The sequence below is a fragment of the Lepisosteus platostomus genome, chromosome 12 (genome assembly GCF_059453375.1).
Source record: "Lepisosteus platostomus isolate fLepPlt1 chromosome 12, fLepPlt1.hap1, whole genome shotgun sequence".
NCBI classification, from domain to species: domain Eukaryota; kingdom Metazoa; phylum Chordata; class Actinopteri; order Semionotiformes; family Lepisosteidae; genus Lepisosteus; species Lepisosteus platostomus.
The window spans coordinates 39,527,516-39,552,980 of record NC_142622.1 but is presented as its reverse complement, the minus strand read 5'-3'; the positions used below and the strand labels follow the sequence as shown (position 1 = coordinate 39,552,980).

Below are 25,465 nucleotides of genomic sequence, written 5' to 3'. Positions count from 1 at the left end.
AGAGAAATCCCTCACTCCCACTCCACCTACTCCCTTCCCAAACAGACCCCCATTTTGTATTTATATGTTGTATATTCTGTATTTCTATATTCCTAGGTTGCCCAATCCCTCTACAGAATCTGTATTGTTAATAAAACATAACATACGGCTTAACAATTTTTGGCTTTATAAGAATTTATCAGTGATTCCAACTGTGCATTATGTAGGTTTAGTTTAGTAGGTTGGGGATTTTGTACCACAGGTCTAAAAGTTTGTTAAAATCTTATATGTTCAGTAGTTTTTTAAAAGAGGATTGTCAGTGTATTCTAAACAGTGCTTAATATTCAGATGCAGGGATACACAGAAATGATGTGGACATAGTTTAGAAGGTACAGTAGTACATCATGAGGACAGACTGGGCATGTTTATCATTGAAGAAATATTTATTGTCGACTTTATTGATTACTGTATAGAGATTTCTACTATGAAGTTATTAATTACAGAAAAGTATGCCACTGTTACAATGCCAGTTACAATTAATCACTTTGAATAATTTTAGGACCATTTCTGGCTATAAACTGTTGCATTAATATTTGAATGAAGTAACTCAACCTAGTTACCACCTAAGTTTGCTTTATCAACTGTCACCTATTAAGGTTGCTATTTTCCCACTCTAACTTTTTGCCCTGTTTGCATTGTTACAACCTACCCTGAATACAACACCTTTGTCAATTTGGTTAAAAGTTGTAAACATGTTATTGGATTTGTGGATTGGTGGATTTGTGTTCCAAAAAAGAGACGTAATTTGGAAGTGGTCCTCAGTATTAATATAACATCATGTTATTTATCTTGTGTTGTGGTCTTAAATGTCCAGAATTATTTCCTTGGTCGAAATTGTGGAATGATTTTTGATTCATTGAAAACAACTTTCTCTTTGAAGTACAGTACATAAGACTCTGAAAACTGATAAAGGCAGGCTAGAGAAAAAGTGTCCACTTGTTAATATTTGTCATGAAATTATTTTTGTAAGTCTTTAATGAAATTCAACTCTTTAATGGAATTCAAAATGGCTACTTCTATGCTTCTCTGAGCAAATTCAAATTACGTGCATCATAAAATGATTGTATTGTCAGTGTTGTGACCTAGGTCTCAATTCTTAGAAATGAGACTATGTACTGTATTAATAGGTTAATTAATGTAAAATGAAAAGTTTATGTTCATTTCCTTGTACTTTATATTTATTGAAGTCCCATGTTTGACATCTGGTGTATTTGAAAAGTGTACAATATGAATACTATGTGGTAGGACTAAGACATTTATTTTTTCAAAATAATTGTGTTAGAATAAAAGGCTGCCATAGAATGCTTTCAGAGTTACATTTAAACATTAAGAGTATTTCCATTTTAATTTAATTCTGAAGCTTCTGAAACCAATCGGTGCCCTGCTGTTAGGCAATAATCACTTATCATTGTTTTTGAAACTAAATTATTTGGAGTATTTCTGTTAAAAATGTTCTTCTTACCTTGGGATTTAAGTGATTTTATGTTTTCTCATTTGGTTGAAAAATGAGAGATATGCTTGTTATATTTAAATAAGCATATTTATATTTCCTGATAATGAATGTCCTAGTTGTTGCTAATCCTGTGGTGCATCTGATATGATCACTTGACATTCTGTGTAATTATTGCAGCAAAAGACTTTGCTGCAATAGTAGTTGTAGTTGACTACTAAGAAATTATTGCAATTAATGCAAGGTTGGAAAGTGCTCTAGACTTCTCTATTAAAACTCAAAAAGCAACCATACACACATACTGTACACAAGTAAAACTGCTCATTCTCGTTTCCTCATCTCAGTCACATTTTGATTATGCCATTTTTTCACATTCCAAAGTTCAACGCTGAATGACTTATAAATCTGAAATTCTCATGACATATATTACTAATATGTCTGGCCAAGCAAAGAATGGTTCTTTTCCCATTCGCCACTTCTACACTGAGACATCTCACTCACTTCCTTGTCTGGTTGTATTGTCAGGGCAGAATGTGACCTTTAATCTGTTATACTTATGGCTTGGAATTTGTGGACGCTTCTGAATCCCATTCATCTTTCAAAACAGATTTTTTTTTCTGTCATGCTTGCAGAATTACTTAATTTTTACCACACGTTGAAGAATATAAGTATGGTTTACGCAAGAAGTAAGAAATGTATTTATAAGAAAATTCAGAATATTTTTTCCTAAACACAAACAAATGGTAATCACATTTGAAGAATCCTAAGTAGAGGTATTATAACTGTGATACAATGTAATGGGACAAAAAGGACTATTAATTATGTTATATTCAGCCACTAAACATTTATAATTTCCATCTGCAGTGTGTTTTGCACAAAGCTGTATAACACTGAGTAATGGAAAACCAGATGAAAATACTTTGTATTAGTTATCCAAGTGAGAGGTGTAAAGTAAACCAAAGAATTTGACCACTATTAAGTAAAAACATACCACTAATGACTGGTATGTGGACATTAATTCTAAAACCTACAGGAAATTATAGCTATATATTTATCTTGATAAAATGCTTTGGCTTTTCAAGGATTCAAACTTCATATATTTATACAGAAATACTGTCATTAAAAAAAAATCTTTTTGATTTAAAATATTCAGCTCAACCGATTGTGTGTGTACCACTGACTTTCAAAGGTAAGACAGAATCCTTCAAATAGGCAAGTTTTTTATGTTTCAGAATGTGCTTGCAAACAGTAGGCTTGTTGTTTTAGGTGAAGCCAAGGTAAAACATTCATATTCCATTAAGATGTAAAAATGAAGTGCAAGCTAGATGACTGAACCATGAGTAACTGCTTTAGGAGAAATTTTGTTCTGCAATATGCAAGTTTAACAAGAAGCTGCCGAAAATCTTCTGTTTACACCATCAACTAACGGAATACAACCAGCTGTAGTGAATGATATTACGTTCCTGGTTGAAAAGGGCAATTGTCAGACTGACTTTGCACTTGCTGATAGCTCACTAAAAACATTTCCCCAATCTCATTAAATTATTGCAGTCATTTCGAATTTTTATGGCTGTGCAGGCTACCGTCTCTCATTTCGTTTCATTTCATTCATTTTCCTTGTATCAATGATTAATGGCCGATGTCGAATGTTAGAGTGAGCAGGCATCAGCAAATGCAAGATCATAATTAGTTTAGCTGACGAGGGCCTCAGATAGCACTTGCATCTGGATGGAAAAATTACCCTATAGGGAACTGGCTGCTCACCAGAACTTTTTACTGATACATTGTGAAACACCCGATGAATCAAATGCCCTTTCATTGCCAAGAAAGTGCTCTGGCCTTGAAGCCAAAATTATGTCTGCAGAAAGCTTTCCATTCTAAATGTATCAGAGTACAATTATAAGCATTGTATTTTTCTGGCATAGATTCTGCAGTCCTACACAGCCATGTAAAGTTAAAATAAATTGCATGAATTCTATAATACCAAATGTATATGACTCATTATATAGGTAATTTATACAATTCTTTGGTCTAAGATTACTTGAGATTAAATTTGGTTGTTAGCTGATGACGTCACTGTCATACTTGTTTTGACGATTCTTTTTTTGCGTTCTTATACTTTGCTGTCGTCCATGTTTCATAAGAGGGTTTTTTAAAGGCTGAAGATTTGGTTTTGTGTAGTTTTAAGCAAAATAATGTCACAGCTGGTATCGACTATATTAAAATGCATACTGTACATTTTATTACATGTTTTATGATCAGATTGTAAAGAGCAGGACTTGCTGGATAGTTTTATTGAAGGATTGTTCTTTGTGACAAACAAAATGTAATAAAAACAGTTCAGAAAGAAAAAAACTAACTCAAAATTACATTTCTTTTTCTCACAATGTAACTGTTTTTAACTCGCTGCCTGTTGATGCCTTGTATACAAAAAATAGTTGAGAGTTTGGAAAGTTAAGTCCATTTCTTCTCAAGCACAGTGGTGTCTTACAAGGCTCATTAATCACTCTAAGGTTAATTATAATGAAAATCAGCTGGATTCTATTAATCACCATTGAACCCGACCTTATTATGGGTAGTGTGGTTTCATACCATTAGGGCTGCCATCTTAGTGCATTAAACCCTGGAGTTGATTTGTCCTGAGGTCTTGAATCACATCACATGACTCATCTTTGACCTTTTTTCTCCCCTCTTTTGTTCTGTTTCAGAGACGCAGAGGCTCTGGAGTATTCTGTGCCAACTGCCTGACCACAAAGACTTCTCTCTGGAGGAAAAATGCTAATGGTGGATATGTATGCAATGCGTGTGGCCTGTATCAGAAGCTTCACTCGGTAGGAAGGACTTGATTGGTTTGCCCAGTGGAAAAAAAAAAACCTTCGAAACAAAACACACTAAATGAATTCCTGGTGAAACAGGACAGCTGTGATGTGTGCTGCTTGTTTGATCAGTACCACTCCCTGGCCTGCAGTTAATTTCCTTGCCTTGGTCACTCCCCTCAAAGTCAGATGCAATTCATTGGCATATGCAGTGAGCTGCATCTGAGGAAATGTCTCCGCCTTGAACCTTGTTTCTTTTAATTATCTTGCAAGGCTATGATGCACTGGTGCATGGTATAACCTAACATGGTCTGTCTAAACCACACTGTGGGATCAGTTATATCATAAATCTGACATTGTTAAGTTTAATGCTTTATAGAACTATGATGAAAAGATGTTTGCTTATCTAAATATTAGCAACAAGCCCTGAAGGTGCAGTGTCTAAAATGAATAGTTATTCATTACTGCTGTGCTTCATGGTTGGTACTGTACATGCCTACCAAGGTGCATGGAGAAATGCAAATTTAATTATTGTAAGAAAAAAGATATTCTTATGAAAAACAAACATGAAGAGATGTATATGAAAATGAAAACAATTAATTTGAAATGTTATGTTTTAAAGCGAACAAAAATGCCAAACACCCTTTAAATTTAAGTTTAATCTTACAGATAAGATGTAATAGAAAGTTTTACCGTATTGAATCCCTGCACTGACTTTTTGTATTGCAGAATGGAATACAATTGCTCTGTATCTATAAAAAATATATTCTATATATTTGGGTAGTACTGGTTCAGCTTCCAAAGCGAATCTTCTCCTGGAGGATTTTAATAACCATTTGGGTGGCTAATATTTAGATTTTGTCAGCATGCTGTGATTGAGATCACTTTTAGTTGAGCTGTGCAAGGCAGCCTTTGGATTATTTTTAAGATAGTTATTTGAAATTTACAGGTACGTTCCATCTTGTGATTGCAAAAAGGTTCTTACGATCAAGCAGTTATGGAAATATTGAGGTTTTAGGATTACTTTGGATATTTAGAGTTTTAAATATATATAATTTTGAGTCCACATTGATGGACATGGACACCTTGATATCAGGACAATGTCATAGACGTACATCATTAAAACCCATATTTTTTTCTCAATCGATCAATATGCTGTAATGCGTATCAGATTTAAAAGTAGCTTAGTGGAGTCAATACAGTCTGTTCTACGAATCACATTATACTGTAGCATTTTATACATAGTGTATTGCATTTGTTATATTTTATTTTGATATCATACTTTTTCATTACATTTTTGAGTGCTCTTAGCGATAAGTAGAATTACTGTATGTGTACATGGAAATGTTGCATAAAATGAACATTTATTTCTTCAGCATATAATATTGTTTTTAAAGGTATGATTTTCTCTACTTGACATCCACATGCCAGAATACCTTTACATTTGTAAGATGAGGTTTTGACAGTTTTCTTTCCATAAAAATAACACACACATCTTTTCAGAACGTTTTATATATTTTCCGGTTTTTACAGTGTCATGACAAATGACTTATGATAAATTAAAAATAATGTGTGACTTGTTTAGGATTCTAAAAGACTTTCAGATAATGGGGAGAAGAAGAAAGTGTGATAAGTACTTCCTTATCTGTACATTCTTGCCTTGTATATTCAGGGCAAATCAGTTGAACAGTTAAGTAAGCACCTGATGAAAGAACCAGATGTACTGTATCTGCCAGACTATAAAGACATCTCTGCAAGATTATTTTGTCTGTTCTTTAACTGTTTCACTGGGAACTCACTGAATATCATGTAATGACAAGCAGGAAATGCAAGGGAAAAGCACACATATCACCTAATAATGCTTCCATTATTAGAGGCATATTAAAAGTTTTTTAAAAAAATCAATCAAGCAAACAATATTTTATATATTGTTTATATACAATACCTACTGTCAACACAATGCTTAAAGTTTGTTCAAACTTACAAACCATGCAATAAGAAATAGTTGGAGGGATTGTGTATTGATTTTTGTTTTTTGTTATCTTGCTACAGAGCTTGAAAAGCATTCCAAACCTGCTGAGTTACCTGAGTTTTATTTTTGGCTCAGCAGATTTGTTTGATTGCCTGTGTATTGCATGGGTTTGGTGATGAGGACGGGCTGAGAGATATCAGATCAAATCCCAGCTAAGGATGAGCCTTTTATCACTTGAGGCTCACTTTTAATCATGAGACGTGAGACTTGCACAGTATAGACAGTATCCAAGCTTTTATATTTTCAATGTTAATAGATATGTTTCGTTTTTCTCTTTTTTGGTTTGTTTTTTTAATTGTTTTCTTAAATATCATAATATTTTTTCTTATCTATTTACAGTAACACAAGACTTATAAATTACACTGATAGATGGTAGTCACAAGTATATTAAGCTTCTTCGTTATTCATTAAACATTAAACTTTGATAAGCTTATGAAACTCTTCAGAGATGACTGATCCTTTTTTCAAGTCAAGGTGTTTTTTATATATACATTTTTTATATTCTATTTCTCTGTATTTATATCATACTTTTCTCTAGTGTGGGTATATCGGGTACAAATAGTTCTGAACAAGTGCCTCCATTATCTTTGTTGTAATGCCAATTACCACAAAACATAACATATAACTGTTTATGTTTTATTACACTCTACAGATATTAATGTAAGCATAGTCAGTTCTTTTACTTGGAATTTTGCTCTCATGTACAGTAGAAGGCATGTGTGCTGTCTGAACCAAATTATGTTACTTTTATATTAAATATTGTTTTTAAAATACTGTAATATTTTCTCTGGACAGTTACAAACAAAACAGTTACAAAACATATATTTAAAAAAAATTAAAAATGAATTTATTGAGAAAGAAACAGTGGCAGTGTTGTTCTGCTTCTCTGATGCTTGGTTGACTTGTATCTTGGCAACCCTGGGCTCTTTAGAAATACATTGCTGAAACTGATAAGGATGGTTCCTGTGTTGGCATTCAGATCTATCCTGCTTGTATAAGGAAAGCTGTGCAATTTCTAAAGCTGATTTTGTCATTAAGACCTTTTAGTTTATATATTTGAACTGCTTTTTAAATTGTGGTAAATATTTCACATTAAAAACATTCAGTCTTATGCCTGTTACACATTTACAAAGTTATTATCAGGAAAATGAGTTTTTTTATAACTTGTACACATTTGTATTTCATCTCAGCTCTTCCTACCAGTGTTCAGTGGGGTATGATGAGCAGAACATCAACAGTATAATTATTACATTCTCATTTCATAAGAGAGCAACTGGTTCACGGGTAGCAGGAGGACTTGGTAGTACCATAAAGTCAGGATGTCATTAATCATAACAAGTGGAATTCAGTGGTGACTAGACACTTCTGGCCAAATCTCCAGACATTGACCTCCCTATTGATCATGGTAAGGTGTTCACCCAATTTGTGCATCTTAGACGGACGTTTTTTGGCCAAGTTAGAAATTGCTGGCTGCGAACGCTACAGATGACGTGTGACATCCAACCTATAGCATATTTATGGCACAGAGTTATTGTTCTCTTGATAAGCAGAGCATATTGTTTCCTTACTGTTTTTTTTATTTATTTTCACCATGCTTGACATTCAGAAGGATAAATGACCTCATTCCTCGTGCCCAAACAAGTCTCCCACTAATAAAGCAATTTAATGCTTATACAAAAGTCAGGGAGTCTCAAGTGACATGGCCAGTCATGAATAACTAATCAAATAATAGCAAGAACATATAATCAATATCCAGAATTCATACACTATACTGTACTGTACTATACTGTTTTTCTACTAGATTTTTATAGAACAGTAAACCCTCAATTTAACATTCCAATAAGCGAGAAGGAATGTAGTGTTATTGCCATTAAATCACAAGTGATGTTTTATTCAGCCCCCAAAACGCTTTTATGTGAGTATATACAGTTTATTATGTATACAGTAGGCTTTCTGGATCTTTTAAGTTATTTTTTAACAAATGCAAGCTACATACAGTAGTCAATGTTCCTGTGCTTTTCAAAATTGTTTGTGTGCCTTTTATATCATAAATATACAAGCTCTTTATTTTATGTGTTGTAAATATACTGTATAAATCCCAAAATTCCCCATTACCAGATTTTGTCCATTAAATCTGACGCCAAGGGTTTTACTGTATATAATATCCTAACTAATGTATCATCATCATCATACCACAGGGTGACAGAAAAAAAGAGGAAATATTAGGCCTTCACAATTAGACATCAATCTCTCTGGTATATTAGGGAACACAGAAATTTATTCAAAGACATTAGTGATTCCAAACAATAACGTCTCTATTCCAATTTTTCTCTACATAGTGCTTCACATCATTTTATGGTTCTGTAAGTATGCAAAAAATGGAGGGAGTAACATTTTCAGTACAATTTTCTAAACAATCATCACAGATCTTTTCTTTTCTAATTATGAGAATCAACCAATGCTCCAGTCATTCCCATCTTGGCAGTAAAAATTAAGTTTTTATTTCATAACAAATTTATATCCTGTACAGAAATCATTTCATAATAGCACCTCATAAAACTTTGCTGTAGTGGGCCATTAATGGACGCTTGCGTCTTTACTGCCAGAACACATTGCAACAGTTAATATCTTTTGGATTTTATCTCCTAATAATATTTTTTGACAGACTTCTACTGTATATATATGTTGCATTTCCTTTTTTCCCTTTGCACCATACGGTATTTATGAGACAGCCCTTAGTTTAAGATGTAGTCATACCATTATATGTTTATCCACTACCGGTGATCCATAAAATAATTATACGCCTCTTGTTAATATTCTTTCCAGCTTTGCTAGCAAAATGATTTAGGGTCAGATGGAAAAAATATGAATTGTGAAATGAATAAAATAAGAAGTAGTAATGTTGCGCATAACCTAAAACATAACTGATAAAATTTTTCACTATTGCTTACCTGGTTTTTCTTATTGTGTACAATGGCTTAATTGTTTTCATAGTATTTACAAGGCTGAGCATGAGAATCGGGCTTACTTGTCACTCATAAACTCAGTTGTCACTTAAATGAACCCAAGAGACAGACTATACACACAGTCTGGTGCAGGTCTAAAGTTTGAAAGCTACAATTGTCTCTCAATGAGAACAAGACAATGTAAACTTTTAATGAGTAAAACTGAATTGTTGCAGTGCATCAAATATAATGCTTTTACTGGCATTGTAGGAAGACTTACATCACATTTGACCTAAAAAAGATGTTTATACAAAAATACACTTCTGTAATCCTTGCAGTTCTTGTTACATCATTGGATTGCTTTCTGGGTATTTTTTAACAGTGAAATATAAAATTAATAATAAAAATAAAACTAAGAAACTGTTATGCCTTTATACTATAATAAGACAACACGTATCCTACTGTAACTGGACAGCACACTCTCTTCAGACAATTCTAATAAACTGTTATATGATTACAAAGTAGAAATAGTAGAATATATACAGTATATTGTCAGTCTCACAGACTTTGTGAAAAGATCTGGTATTCTTTAAGGAGTGCTTTGTTGATCAGTCTTTAACTGTAATTTAAGGAAATATGGAGAGATGACAATACTTATTCCAGCAGTTTATAAATTGTTGATTCAATAGCCCTAACCTGAATTTGTCATTTGTAATGTATGAAATAATAATAAAGAAAATTTAGTCTTTCTTTCTGTATGCCCATAATTTAACACAAGTCCTTCTTGACTTGATAAAATTTAACTTAGTGATGCTGTTCTGTTTTTTCAGTACATATGAACAAAACCAATTTGTATTTAAGTTTAGATTCACTTGTTTTCATTCGGTTGATATGACTGTATTAAGCAGAAATACAGATTTCACTACGTTGTGAGAAGCCAAGTCTGCTAATTATAAGAATTGTGCAAGACCAAATACTTCAGAACAGCTGAATCTATATAAAACTGATATCTGCAGTTCTTTTATGTATTATAGTATTTATAATTTTGTTGGATCTTTATAAAAATGAATTGCAAGGAGCACTAAAGCTGCAGTAGAAGAGGAAACAAAGACATCAGTAGAGGGCACTCTTTCTTTTTGGTCAAAACTTTTTGTTGTGAGATCTATCTGGCTTTGTACCAAGGTTTGTGTGCCTAAGAGTAATTTTCACTGTATTTATTGAGGCAATTGAATGTTCTAATGATACATTATAATATTACCCTCAGTGGACTTTTTATCATTACTTTTTAAAAACATTCACCAAATTCTAAAGTTTATTATTAGGCTTAATTTTTTTGCCTTTAGAAAGTAAGTTTAAATTTTATCTGGGAACAAAATTATAGATTTGTTTATGAAGATGCAACTCAGATGCATGTACTAATTATTTAATTAACTGCATATATGCAATACTGACATTTCATAGGTAATTGAATCTTTAATTAAGTGATATTGTGAGCAATCAGCTGACCCTAAGAAAAATCATACTTGTCTAACAAAAAATAATAATTTATAATTATTACATGATTAAATGACTGCTAAGACTGGGCCAAAATTTATAGATGACACTCGGTACCTGGGGAGTTCAGTTTGAGTCTCCACAACACCCCCAAGACAGAGTTTACATATGGGACTAAGAACTAACTTCACCAGCATCTATGAGGTGTCAAGTGGACTCCTTGCAAGCAAAGACCATCCCTATTGAATCCAATTGGCACTACTTTTTGATTAAGAGAAAGGAGAGATGCCTATAAAGGTTTTATGATCATATACAGTATAACAGGAGACTGAGCATACCTTGTCTTCTTTGGTTTTGTGAATCTTCGTAAAGAATTTCAAATTTCAGTTAAGTGCATAATCAAATCTATATGGAAAACCCGGACTTTCGTCAAGGGATGCCAAGATAAAGTGAGGTCAGGGTTAAACCATACAAATAATGCACCAGTAATAGAAATAATAATACAGAACTAAAATTGAAAACTTGGCACAGACAGGGCTTCCTGCGAAATCTTTCATGCAGTATAGTGGAGAACTTAATACAGGGTCAATTCACTTTCCATATGAATTTTGATATCTTGTGTGCCATCTACCTAAATTGCCAAAGGGAAAGAAAGATGAATCATTCAAAAAAGAAAAACTGATAAGGAAGCACATTCATTTTTATTACGGAGACAGGAGCCTAAAAAGAATTGGGAAGATGGGTCAGTCTTTTTAGGTCATCAACTACTTGTTTAAGAATGTTATTATATCTGTGATGGTACTGTATGTAAGGAAGAGTAAATCTCATTACCAAGGTGTCTGGGATGTTTGACCAGTGTCACAGTTTGAGTAACAGTAAGTGGGTTGGCTGCACTGCTGAATGTACTGGGAGTAAGGTGCTGGGTCAGCTGTAAATCTAAAATAATTCTGTTTAAATCTATGTACACTAAAGTCAGTGTAATATCTAATCAACAAATTGAATCCTTTTTTCACGTGTTATGCATCCCAATGCCATGGCTTCAGAGACAGCAAGGTGTATTTAGTTTCAATTCAGTTAGTTTCAATTAAATCCATATTTATGCATTTGTTAGGCAAATAGTGTACAGTACAATTGTCTTTAGTAAAACTTTTGATTACAACCCGTAAAATGTTAAGAATTCCAATCAAGCCATGGATTAATCATGAAATTCCTCAAATTTATCTATGCTCTGTCATTTTCTAGAAATGCATCAAAACAGCAGTAAGGGGCACACAATGATTTATTAATTCAAACAGGCCTACCTTTTCAAAATCCATATTCCCTATTATCTTATCTCCATACAGGTGATCCTCTAGTTTATAATTACGTCTATAATTCTATAATTGTATCAACATTCTTATAGACAGATACTATGTTAGCATTAACCAATTCATGTGTATGATCCCTGCCTTGAGGTCTTGAGCGACTGTTGGTAAAGTTGCATAAACAAAAATCTGTTTTCTTGAGTAGGACTAGTCAGATATCATTGAGCCCTGGGGGTTTATTAATCTTGAGTACTTCTAGTACCTGAAGTAATTATACCTCTTCTATGCTATAATTAATAATCATAGTATTTGGTAATATTTTGCTATTGCTTATTAACAAATGTACTGCTCTGTCTTCTGTGCCAGTTGTGAACAGATCCTCTCACTTTTGAAAAGGTGCATCTCTGATAAGATGTCGCTGAACTTGTATGCATAGAAGCACAGCACTGATCTCTCTGCAGCGCAATAAGGGCTGAATGCCTCCATTCAGTTATTGTTTTCCTTCTTTTTCCAAATTTTGGGAATCACTTAGAGATCTCTTTGGTCAAAAATCTGATCAAATCAGATCAAATCTTATAAAATTTCCTAAGCTGAGGAAAAGCCTTGTTACCAAAGTCTATAACAGTTTGGAATCCTGAAATCTCTATTAAGGAATTTTGTGGTTCAAAGTAGATCTTGAAGAACCACTGCTCTGGTTTTAGGTGGAGTTGCCTTGATCTGCTGCAAAGCCACATCAGATGGAAAGTTAAATAAAGGATTTACCAGTTTCCGTGTAACCTGTGTCCACTCTTTCTCCAGGATGCCTCACAAGCTCAGATGTATTTGTTTAAGAATCATAGAAAGAAAGAAAATAAAATGTTTGCATTTCTCCGGAATCAATTATCAACGGCAATATGTATTGCTACTTCTAAATAGAGTTCTAAAAGGGGAGTATGACTAAGTGGTCTCTTTCATTATAAATCAATATTCATATGGGTTTATATTAGTTTTTTAGGTGGCTTGCCAAAGATGTTCTGTATTTTTTCTCTCATCTCTGTGCAACTGTCCATTGTGTCAGTCAATCTGCAGTCTCTGTCTTTCATCAAAGAAGCCTATACTCTGACAGAGTCCCGATTATTTATTTCAGTGCGTACAGGTTTGATAACATCACAATGATGTCAAGACCCCCACATTTCCAGATGTGAAATTTCTGCTAAATTCAATTCTCATGTTTTAGCTTGTCACTTAAGCTCCAAGACATTGTTTGACAGGGCGGAAAGTCCATAATTTATCAGAGTGAGGGGTGTGTCTATTCTCCAGGTGATACAGTAGGTGATGTAAATCATTTAACAACCAACAGTTAATTTAGCCAGTGGGCTTTCTTTAAGCAGTACCCACTGTTTGGGTCAGTTGAGTTGTAGTTAGGCAGTGACTGACTAGTCCAAGATCTGTTTTCCTTTGTTAAGTTGCATAGCAACCAGTGGTTATTTGGGGAGGAAACAAAATCGTATTGCAAGCCTTGACAAAATCAAAATTCTTAAACCCACTTATTTTGGTTTGTGCTTGGCAGTTATTGCTAGTGATTGTAGTGCACGCCAACAGTAATAATCAGTAAATACTTTGCCAGTGATTTTCCTTATATACTCTTGTAAATGAATTGCTGACATTATTGTTAGGAATTTCATGATAATTCTTAATTAATGGGAAAAAAATGGGGTTACAGACCTGGCCATCAGACCTTCAGTGATTCAAGTGACAGAAGAAACAAGGACTGTAAATAGAACTTACAATATGTACATAATAAATACCAGTAATTTTCTTGTAATGCCGGTAATACCTCTTTTGCTATTGCACTAGGCAGTTTGCCTACAAAACGTTATTTCTAGCAAAAATTCATTACTAGCTACTAATTACAAATTATGAACTATTTCTGATACACTCTCTCCAAACAGAAAAATGAAAGAAATTGATAAGAAGTCATATAATTGCAAAGTATACCTTCCATTGTTACAAGAGCATCCAGTTTTGAAGCATTTGCTATTTTCACAGGGATCTGCATATAGTGGCAGGCAGTGGAATAATTTTATTAATTTCTACAGATGTATTTATTGAGTTTAGTAAATTTGGAAGGCAATTACATTCATGTCAATGGTGAACAAACAATGTACTGTATTATTGTGTGTAGTTCACTGCAAGTCAGGAAAGAAGCCCAATGGGAGACAGAGGAAGAGAACACCAATGGTCAAACTCCTCTTGTATGTTCCAGCAAATAAATGAAATTGGCTATGATAAGATTGTAAGGAATATGAGTGAGTGAGATTTCAAAGTGCATGTATCTGACAATCACAATTTTAAATGGAAATAATTTGAAATAGTTAATTCCTATGAAAATTAAATTAATATCCTGTGCTCTTACCAATATTCAGAATTGACATATCTTGTAAGAGAACCAGTTGGGTCTGTAGTAGAGAGGAATAGGCCATCTACATGAAGAGTGACCTGATGTACCTCTCCCCCTAACTATACCACACATGATTTTATCTTTATGCAGAGATGTTGCTAAAGGTCCATTGCCATGGAAAACAAAAGAGGGGGCTGGGAACAGCTCCTGTCTTGCATCATGATACTGATTGATAATTTGTTTGAACCAAGGTTAGAAGGGATGAATCAAGTATTTTCATGGATGATATTAAAATTAGGACAAAACCAAACAGCCTGATACTAGAGAAAAGATAATGTAATTAATTACAGTTAGTAATTTCATTACAGTGAGTCACAAGTCTTTTTCACATCATGGAATATTCTCCTTCCAGAAAGGGAAGGATGGGGAGAAGGAATATGTTGTGTCAAAATGGTTACAAAGGTTAAAAATTGAATATTCCTCCTTGATTAAGATGGTTAGGTTCTGGAAATATGGATAAATATAGATTAATTTTGGGAAGCTAACATTTTGCACCCATGGTTGAACGAGAAATGAGATGGTAAGAGAGGGTGTCAAGAGAATCTTTATCCTGTAGATAGTTATAGTTTGATTTTAAAAAAAGTTGTTGGGAGAGACATGGTGTTTAATGATTTGTAAAATACAGAATTTAATAGGAGATGTTGTAAGTAGAAAATTTTATACTATTCTGTGGTCATCAGTTCCACGAGCTTTGGAGAAGTGTATAGATGTACTTTGGTGAGTTCCTTAAGCAGAATTCTTGCGTTTGACGGTAAAATGATGAATGGCTTATCTAAGTTTTAAAAACAATCTACTAGTACAGAATCCCTAAGGGGTTCAGAGGAGTAAATTTAAATAAAAATGATTGAATTCATCATCAATCTTGAGTTTATTCACAGTTATAGAATTCAAATGTGCACAAAGTTGTACTGTATATTATTTAAGATGCAGCTGTTTTTGGAAGCTGATGAGCCAAAACTCTTCTATGTTCTATGCTGTGATTTTAATAGTTCTGGCAAGAACTCTGTTTGTATAAGAGGAGTTATATTTCAATATTGACAATCCAACTGAAAGATACGGTCATTGAGATCTGTTTATTAGAATGGACAGTATAAGAGTTACTTTAGCCCCGGAGGTAAGCTTTTGAGGTCCCCCACAGAGTAATGGGAAACATCAGTGTTTCTGTTAGTATCTAAATAGAACTTAATCTGTATATTCAGAAATTCAACAAAGAGTTAAGTACTCCCCTGAAGAATCTCCCCAACTGAGATGTGATTATTCCAGCTTACCCTAAACATTAACTGATTTTTCCTGGATTTATTTGTGCCATATCACCCTGCAACTCACAACTGGCATGTGTGAGCCTGGAAAGAGGAGACCTCCTGGCAAAAACTAAGTTTGCTGCTGGAAGAAGTGTTAGTAGGGCCACCAGGGGGCGCTCACCCTGCAGTCTGTGTGAGTCCTAGTGTCCCAGTATAGTGACGGGGACACTATACTGTAAAAAGGCACTGTCCTTTGGATGAGACATAACTAAAACTGAAGTCTGACTGTCTGTGGTAATCAAAAACTCCCAGAGTGTTTCTTGAAAAGATTAGGGGTATTACCCTGGCCAAATTTCCTCCTGGTCTTTACCAGTCCTAGCCTCCTAATAATCCCCATCTTTAAATTAGCTCCATCACTCTGTTCTCCTCTCTACTGATAGCTGGTGTGTGGTGAGTGTACTGACACACTATGGTTGTCGTCACATCATCCAGATGGATGCTGCACACTGGTGGTGGTGGAGGGGATCCCCATTACCTGTAAAGTGCTTTGAGTGAAGTGTCCAGAAAAGCGCTATATAAATGTAAGGATTATTATTATGAATTTATATTTTGTCCTTCAAGGAATCAAATGCATTTTTGCTTCTTTCCCTCATAAAGTTTTTGTTGTATGGTTTAATTATGTCATTATTGAGAGAGACATTCTCAGAAACTGTTTATTTAAAAACAAACATGGTTAATTCATTTTGTTAATGAGTATAAGGTTGAAAGTGGGACATATGTCTTTCTGAACGAACAGAAAAAGCAAGAAATTTGGAAAAACCTGAATAACAATAAATGGAAAAAAAACAACCAAATTATTTGAATAAAAACCCAATTTTTCCTTCTCTGGACAAGGGCAAAAAAAGTATTTTATCGAAATGTGTTGTAATTAATGATAAGCAATTCTACTGATAGAAAACAGTTGATCAAAACATATTGCATATATTGCATTTTATATTTCATTATCCAATATTTGGCATTGAATAATTTCACAATTATTTAACATCGAAAAGATTGAGAAGTTTTAATTTAGCATGTAATAGACTTGGAAAAAGAAAGTTTAGAGATTTCTAAATAATTGAAGATTAAATTTATGCTTTTTTTAAACAAAAGACTGGGGCAGTGTGTCGTATTTGGAATTCCTTAATTCAAATATTCCTATATTTGCTTCTCATTAGAAACAGCTGTAACAAATGTTACAGTATACTTAATTTTAATTATTCCTATATTGCCACTATGACTGACCAAGCTATTTAGTATTGAAAATATGTGTTAATTGTGCAAGACGGTTCACTTTCACTTTCTTTGGAATAAAAATATGCCAGTTGGCTCTGTTGATATTTGTGTCTGTTGTTGGTACATAGAGACAAATTAATTGTAACAGCATGAACATGAAGATATGAGTTGCCCAGTATGGTGACATTTGCTTTTTCAAAAGGGGTTTGCACATAGTTTATGGTCATGGATTATAATACATTTTTAATATCAAGTGTCATCCATAACTATGATTGCGTATGTACTTTTATTTTGTTTGAATTTTAATTAAATTCTTGAGCACTTTAAGTTGTACCAATCAGAGTTCTTTAAGCTAAATGCAAAAGGAACACAGCTATTTATCTTTCTAGGCTCTGTGAATTTTTAATTTAGCTGTGCAGTATGAACTGTAAACTGTTGCACTTTAAATCAGAAGGAGAAAAAAGAGACAAGACTAATGATAATGAATTTCTTGTTATGTTTCTTCAGTGTAATTGTGGTTGAATGATGTCTCTTGTTCAGAAAAAAAGCAAATTACTGAAGCTGTAATCACAGTCTTGCAAACAAAACTTTCTATTTCTCTTGTTGTGGTAAAAAAAAATGCTGCTGGGAAATTCTGAGGTGACCTTTCTCAATTTCCTTTATTCCTTTAGACACCCCGGCCTCTCAACATCATCAAGCAAAACAACGGTGAGCAGATCATCCGCAGACGTACCAGAAAGCGCCTTAATCCTGAGTCCCTTCCCCCAGAGCAACTCGTCAAGCAGCAACGTGTTAACAGTGAGGAACAGGTCAATGGAAGCCCTCTGGAGAGGAGACCAGAGGAACCTCTGTCAGACACCCACCAGCGAGAAATGCAACAGAGTAACCTAAATAAGTATGACGCCTACAGTTCTGGAGCCAAAAACCACCCAGCTCCACAGGCCTTACCAGTTAATCAGACGCTGGAGATCCACAAAAGAATGACGCCTTTGCACATACACTTAAAAAGCTCTCAGGAAAGTGGTGGAGATCCTGGAAATGGCTCAGCTGCGGCAGAGGGAAAAGGAAGCTCAGAAAGGGGGAGCCCCATAGAGAAATATATGAGACCCTCCAAACAAGCTAATTATTCTCCACCAGGTAGTCCAATTGAAAAGTACCAATACCCATTGTTTGGACTTCCCTTCATCCACAATGACTTGCAAAGTGAAGCTGATTGGCTGCGGTTCTGGACTAAGTACAAGATGTCTGTTCCGGGGAATCCACACTACTTGAGCCATATGCCTGGCTTACCAAATCCTTGCCAAAGCTTTGTGCCTTATCCTGCCTTTAACCTGCCTCCACACTTTTCATCTGTTGGGTCAGACAATGACATTCCTTTAGATCTGGCAATTAAGCATTCCAAGCCAGGCCTGACAACAAATGGAGGTGCCAAGGAGAAGAGCAATGTGCCAAAAAGTTCAAAGGACAAGGAGCCAGTGAACGCTGAAAGAACCGAAAAGATTGACAGGGGCACTCAGGATGAACTGTCAACGAAGTGTGTTCACTGTGGCATTGTCTTTCTTGATGAAGTTATGTACGCCTTGCATATGAGTTGCCATGGTGATAGCGGGCCTTTTCAGTGCAGCATATGCCATCATTTGTGTGCTGACAAATATGACTTCACAACACACATTCAGAGAGGCCTGCACAAGAATGTTGCACAGGTGGAAAAGAATGGAAAACCGAAAGAATAACTAATACTTAGCACTTCTTAGCACAATATGAAAGAATGAGGTTTGCTAACAGCAAAAGCAGAAGCTCGTACTGTCTTAGCAGTCTGCATAGGGAACTAATGACATTTTAACATTTAAAGGTGTTTGATGTAAAGCTAAAGTTATTTACTATTTACCTATTGTGATTTTTTTTTCATGAACATATTTTAGGAAAGTGTAGGTACATGACCATCCATTGTTTTATTATGGTATGGTATCTCAGACAAGGCAGTCCAGCAAAGAAGGTACAGTACATCTGCATATTATTTCAGTGGATTGACTACTTTAGAAATCAATTATTCTTATAATGTGCTTAAACATACAAAGTTTAAACATTTATTGATTTGTCTTTATTCTTCATCATGTGCAGTAAGCAAGCCATGTGCTCTTTTAAAAAGAAATTACAGATGCATTATTTTGTTTCAATAATGCTGTGTCATCTGATAATAATTCTATTCATGTAAAAAACAAAGCCCTCAGGGAATTCATTCAACTGAGTGAGAACATTTCATATATCATTTGTCTTTCTGGTGATGGTTAAGATTGAGCATCTTTTTTGTATGTATGGATTTTATGTTTGTCCTTTGTTTTTCTTTACCTTACCTGGTGGAAATGAGACCTGTTACACAACTCACTTTAGGCATTGCAAGCTGCTGCCTTTCTGGGATACAAACCTTGTATCACTAAAGAAATTGGGAGAGGAGGTAGAAAAATATTTTTCTAATTATTAATGTAAAAATCATAATATCGGTGCCTGATATATTGTATAAAAATATTTTCTACAGTGTATGTTGGTATGCAACAATGAATACACACATTTGAATAAGAGTCAGCTGTTTGGCTCTGGGTGACTGTTTACATTTGCAAATGTAGCAAACAAAGTAATGAAGCAAACTTCTCCTAATTCAGCATTTTTTTATATTTTCTTTCTCTTTTTGAAATTATGAGAAATGCTAATAGAAAATTGATGCCTGTGTTTTGTTTTTTTTAAAGAAGGAAATGCATATATTTTTATGCCTAAACACACACAAAAGTGATAGCACTATTCATTCCAAGCAATGTTCTCTTTTTCTTAAGCTCTTAATACATATTATGCTTGTAATAGTATATATCTATACTCATTTTATTTGAAATTGTTGTTCTTATTTTATGTTTTCAAAGAAATGTTTGAGAGTGAATTTAAAAGTACTGTTTGAGCTTTAAGACACCTACTATATCTTCCTGTTTTTATCCTTAGCAGTGCACACCAGTTTTGCATCTCACTGCAATAGGATCTTTACATTTAGCTTCGTAAGTGCTAAATCTGATTCGGTGTCAGTGTCCACATCTTAAAGTACATTTTAAGTCCCTTATCAAATAGTTTTAATACTTTCTTGCTTCCATTGGAAATGGTCAATTCTAGGTGGATGTTATTAGTTGTAAAAGACAAAAACATTAAATTATGAATATAACAGATTTCGAAGTAAACAAAGTCGGGTGAGTTCTCCGCACTACGGACAGTTACAGTATAACATCTGAATGGATGAGCCATTCAATCTAGCTTAGGAGTTAAGAAGAGATGCTGGCTAGTAGATTCAGCACTATTTAAAATTCTACGGTAGACAGCAGACTTTTGATGAATTAATCAAGCAGTCAAAAGCATCCAGGGTCCTGTTTTGATAAATTATGGTGAAGCACTGGCATGTGAAAATCAATTTGTGTTTCTGATGGTGTGATTTTAAACCAGGCTTCTTTATTGGCTGGCACCATTCAATCAGTGAATGTTAAAGAAAACGGAAGTGCAAGTAATCCCATATGAAAGTATATCTCCATAACACAAGGAATGTATAAAGATAAATTCTTAATGTAGTTTTGTAAGTAAACATATCTTAAATTCACCATTTTACCTCTGAATCATTTACCATCTTAAAGATTGTGAAAACATACTCATTAGCAAAAAGCATACAATAATGCATTTTAACTACAATATAAATCATAATTGAAACACAATTCTTAAGATTTTTGCGATGAACTTGGATGCTCTTTTTCATTATTTTAAGCAGTTATTTTTAACTGTTGTTGCTCAGCTGAAATAGTTTCAGAAGTGGAAGAAAGAGAAGACATATATCAGCTAGAGAGAAGAATAACACTGCCAATATGCAGAGAAAATGTAATTTGGCACTAATAATACATTATTGTGCATATACTTTTGCTTGTTTGCCTAATTGAATTGGTTTTAAAATGAAAACTTTTCAGTGATTGTATGATTTTCCATTTATCAAAATAAGGCCCTGGGTGAATGGTTATATTTTTCTCTGTAATTGTAGACACCATATGTGGGGTGGTGTAGTTATGTCCATCATTACCATGTATGTATGAAAGTATGTTACCCTGCATTTTAATGAATAACTCTGGAATTGGAATTTCAGAGTCACCTTAGTTATAATTTATAAACTAGTACCAAAAGCTCAGTAAGACCTCATAGCGCTGCTTTATTGCAATTGCCTCCTTTTATGAAAAAAAAAGTTTTTTCCCCTTTCATAGGAGCATTTAAGGAAATAATAAAACCCCATAGGAAGGTTTTTTTGTTGAAAATCTCACATTCTTTTAATTTAAATTTTTTATGCTTGCACTTCAATTATTATTCATTTTTTACTGCAGAGGAAGAAAGAATAAATGTATAATTAGCATGCTACATACAGGTACTGCAACATAATTAGCAAAAGTGTTGATTAATATTTTAAAAGATTTACCTTGAGGCTTAAAATACACAACTATAAAAACATATGAAGAATATCTAAAGCTGTAAACCAGTGAGGAAATGAATCTGTCACAAGGCAAAATATGTAAATGTTTAACCATGAGTCTAGAATGTGTTTGGTTTTTAACGTTTCTGCCTTTACAGCGTATAGATAATGATTTAGGTTATCATAATTTATCTTATTTTCTGCTGGCACTTAAACATTTTTATTGTTTTATGTTCTTCATGCAAAACAAATCAGTCAGCAAAGATGTCTGTTACATCTAAACTTGAATAATAAAATAATAATAAAACATTTTTACCACAAATTGTAAGTTATTTCTAACTTTAGAATTGTGGCAATAAAATCATTTGAAATTCCTTGTGGAAATTAATTTGAAGTAGGGATGAAAATATTGTGAGATGTGCAGTTTGGTTTTATTAGCAATCATATGCAAATGTAATGCAGTGGTGAACAAAAGGGCTATTGTGTTATCAAGAAACTTAGAGCTTAGTTAAGAACTTTGAGGTGGAGTCACCAGAAGAAGAATTTGATGAAACATAACCTGCCAAACTGAGATCTAACCTCATTTGCCTTTGGTAGTTTCCAGTTATACCTTTTGCCCAACTGTGCTGAAAGCTGATTATACCTACTGTTTTCAAATATGTTTCTTTTTGTGCTGCTCAAGTGTAATGAGACTTTAGCTTTTGGCTTTAACTAAATAGATTCCCTGTTGATTGACAAAAATAATAAATGGAAAAAAAATTTTGAACAGAGACAACACTCTCTAATCCAGGTCTTGATGGTACTTTGATACAGTACATTTTTGTGTTGGCCAGACTTCACACAATCTTTTATTTTTCAGACCAATGTCTTAGTTACAGGACCGGACCCAGGAGGTTGGGGGACTAAAACATCCAGTTGCCTACCCTGGCAGGAAACTCTATTACCCATAGAGCAGTGATACAGTGACAATGAGAAGAGAATCTTTATTGATTAAATGGGTAAAGGAAGCACTTTGTACTATCTACGTTATTGTTCATTTACCCTGGTAACAGATCACGCACTGCAGATGTGATTACTTTGGGTCAAAGATTTCAACCATGGATTCGATGACGTTCCTCCCTGCAGGCATTCCAGTTCTGCTTGCAGCACAAGTCAGAGAAAGAGCATCTAAATGGTGACTTCCTGTCTCAGATCCCAGATGCCTTGGTCCGAGTCTAAATGGGTAGAGGACTACTGCATCTGGTGATAATTACTGCTGTGCTGCCTCTCTGTCTAAACCAATGCTCTCTATCAGAAAGAGGGGTGTGACATAGCCGGAAAAAGGGTGATAGATGCTCAACTCCAAGGCTCTGTAAAAAAAGCACTAGTGAGAAAAAGAGAGACTGGACGATTGAACCAAAGACCAGAGCCACTGGAAGAAGCAGCCGATTGGCTGACAGCAGGAAAATGAGAAAGAGAAACCAGACAAATTAGCCAGCGGTCAGAGTCACTGCAAGATGTGGGGTTGATGGTGGAAGATAGAAATCTGAGACGGAGAGTTTTATTTTTGAACTTCATTTTTTCTGCTTTTTAAAAGAATAAAGAGCATGGATGCCTGCAATTTCCCCACCTGCTCTGTTTTTTTTCATTACCAGCCTGTAACAATGCCTCATTGAGGGTCATGATCCACTTGGCTTTATAACCATCCTTGAATTCACTGCTTTAGACCTCAGAAACTGATTTGGTCATATTAAGTAAAAATGTAGTTCAATTACATAATTGGAAACTACAGATGACCTTGTGGTTCTTGGGATGTGAAATTCAGAAACACTTTTACTTGTTCCTGGAATCATTATTCTAAGTGTGAAAAATGGAGATGAGAAAAATGAGAAAAGTATACTGTAAGTGAGGCATCAGGATAATTCACAAGATTGAAGTTAAAATTCTAAACTAGTTTTATTACCATTGATAAAAATAATCAGAAACAGTAATGGGTAATTCTTAACTACTGGAAATGACTAGAAATCTATTACATTATAAGGGACCTACTGTATGTGGAAAGACCAATGTGATTGATGTCATAAGAACCAAGCACTGTGGGCATCTGTATCAAGAAGTACATATACATTACATGGCAACTCACACATACTGTTGCATTGCTTCCATTTCACTTGCGTTGTCTTGTTCATGTTGCCTTTGGACCATATAAAGAATGCTTTTCAAGCATAGGAATGAATAAGATTAAAATTTCCACATTCTGTTACTGTATTTTATTAAAATGTTGACAGATCCTTATATAATTAACAAAAATGTATTAATCAAAGAATTCTGAGCTCCATGTTCTCACCACCACACAGAAATTAAATACAGGTAAGCTTTTGACTATAAATAGGAGACTCTTCTTTTTTTCGTAATGTTGTACAGACCAAATAATGATACTATAATAGGGATACTATGATCATAAGTAAAAGACGTGACAAATCTTAAGACACGGTATGATGGGGTTCTTGGATCAATATGCTAAAAGGAATCATATGAGCATGACTGAATGAAAAGCCTGCCCTTAAAGGTAACAGTTGAAAAGAGGGGATAAATACAGTACATTTACCTTGCACCTTCAGAAAATAACCCTTTAGAAATGATTTTTCATAACCTTTTGGGGTATTTTAGAGGCACTTGTAGTCCTGCAAGTACTGAACAGTATATTGCAAGAAGCAGAATTTTTCTTTTAGTGCCTACATGTTGCAATTTTGGTTAAGATCTGGAAACAATTACAATAGATTGTTTAAGATCAAATGAAACCACACTAAATTTTTTTTTTTCACTATTAAAGGAATTCTAACAGCTTTTGACAAGGCTTTAATTCAATAGATGGAAAATATTCCCTGGGAAAATAAACTTTTGTTTGACTAAAACTATTTTTTTAAAAAAACAGCACACAAACTTTTTTCATCTCATTATTCATTTGTCAGATATGAATAATTCTGGATCAAGATTTTACCCTTGTTATTTATGATCATGATTTTACCATTGTAAAAAGACCAATGTGGGGTATTTGAAGCTGTAAGTCATCTTATGATGTAGCTGGGCTTATAGGTGTCACGCCCTCTGCAGCCAGAGGGCGCTCCTTCTCTGTCCTGTCCCTAGTTTCCGGTCTGCTGTCCTTCCGGTCCCTCTCTTTCCCTTGGGCTATATATTTCCGGGTCTTGCACTCTGTCCTGGCTCAGCATTGACGTTCGGATGTCCTGAGACCCGCCTAGCACCAGGGCGCCCCACATCCGCTCCCTGAGGGCATAGGTTTCTATACGGCATTCCTGAACTCTTTGCACTAATGAGCCCGGGCCTTTTTCCCGTCTCGCCGCTACGCATATGGGTCTTTTTCCGCTCTCCTGCTCCCCACGGTTAGTCCCTTTGGACGTCCGTGACAATAGGTCTTCCATCATACCTGTCTACTGTATGTCTGCACTCACAGTTATCAGTTGTTGTACAGTAGAAGCACTTTACAGTACTGTATGTGTAGTGCTCCCAGTTGGGACATGGTTGACTAGGACTAGGACTAGGCCAGTACTAGTTGTTTCCTTTAAGTTGATGGTGTATCTGGTATAAGTTGATGGTACAGTACAGTATATGGATGAACCCAGAATGCCTTGCTGACTTCATGTTATAACTTCCCTTCCAGCAATATTCTAAAAATATTGGAATCTCACCTTTCACATACAAGCTCACAAGTACACATTTCTTACCACACCTTTTGATTTTGTACTCGTAACTGAAAAAGGGGGCATGAACTTTAACATTGTCTGTAGACATATTACAACTTTTCTAACATCATATTTACGTTAATCACCCTTGCACAATTCAAAGAGAAAATACAGTTTCTCAAGCATTTTGGTATTAATGAAATTAGATGCTATCATTTCTGTATTACTAGAAAAGCTAAGCTGTTTGTGAATCACACTGCACAAGCAAGCCT

At 34.5% G+C, this 25,465-nt stretch overlaps 1 protein-coding gene across 5 annotated transcripts in view; it reads left to right on the top strand.

The window, feature by feature from the left end:
* The window catches only part of trps1 (trichorhinophalangeal syndrome I), a 135,269-nt gene extending 113,434 nt beyond the window's left edge, over positions 1 to 21,835 (top strand). For all 5 annotated transcript variants that reach the window (XM_088601887.1, XM_088601886.1, XM_088601888.1 and 2 more), the window contains exons 5-6: positions 4,198 to 4,320; positions 17,708 to 21,835. In XM_088601887.1, coding sequence (XP_088458013.1) covers positions 4,198 to 4,320; positions 17,708 to 18,769 — 1,185 coding nt within the window. In that variant the 3' untranslated portion in view covers positions 18,770 to 21,835. The remainder of the gene's footprint in view (positions 1 to 4,197; positions 4,321 to 17,707) is intronic.
* Positions 21,836 to 25,465: the final 3,630 nt, after the last annotated feature.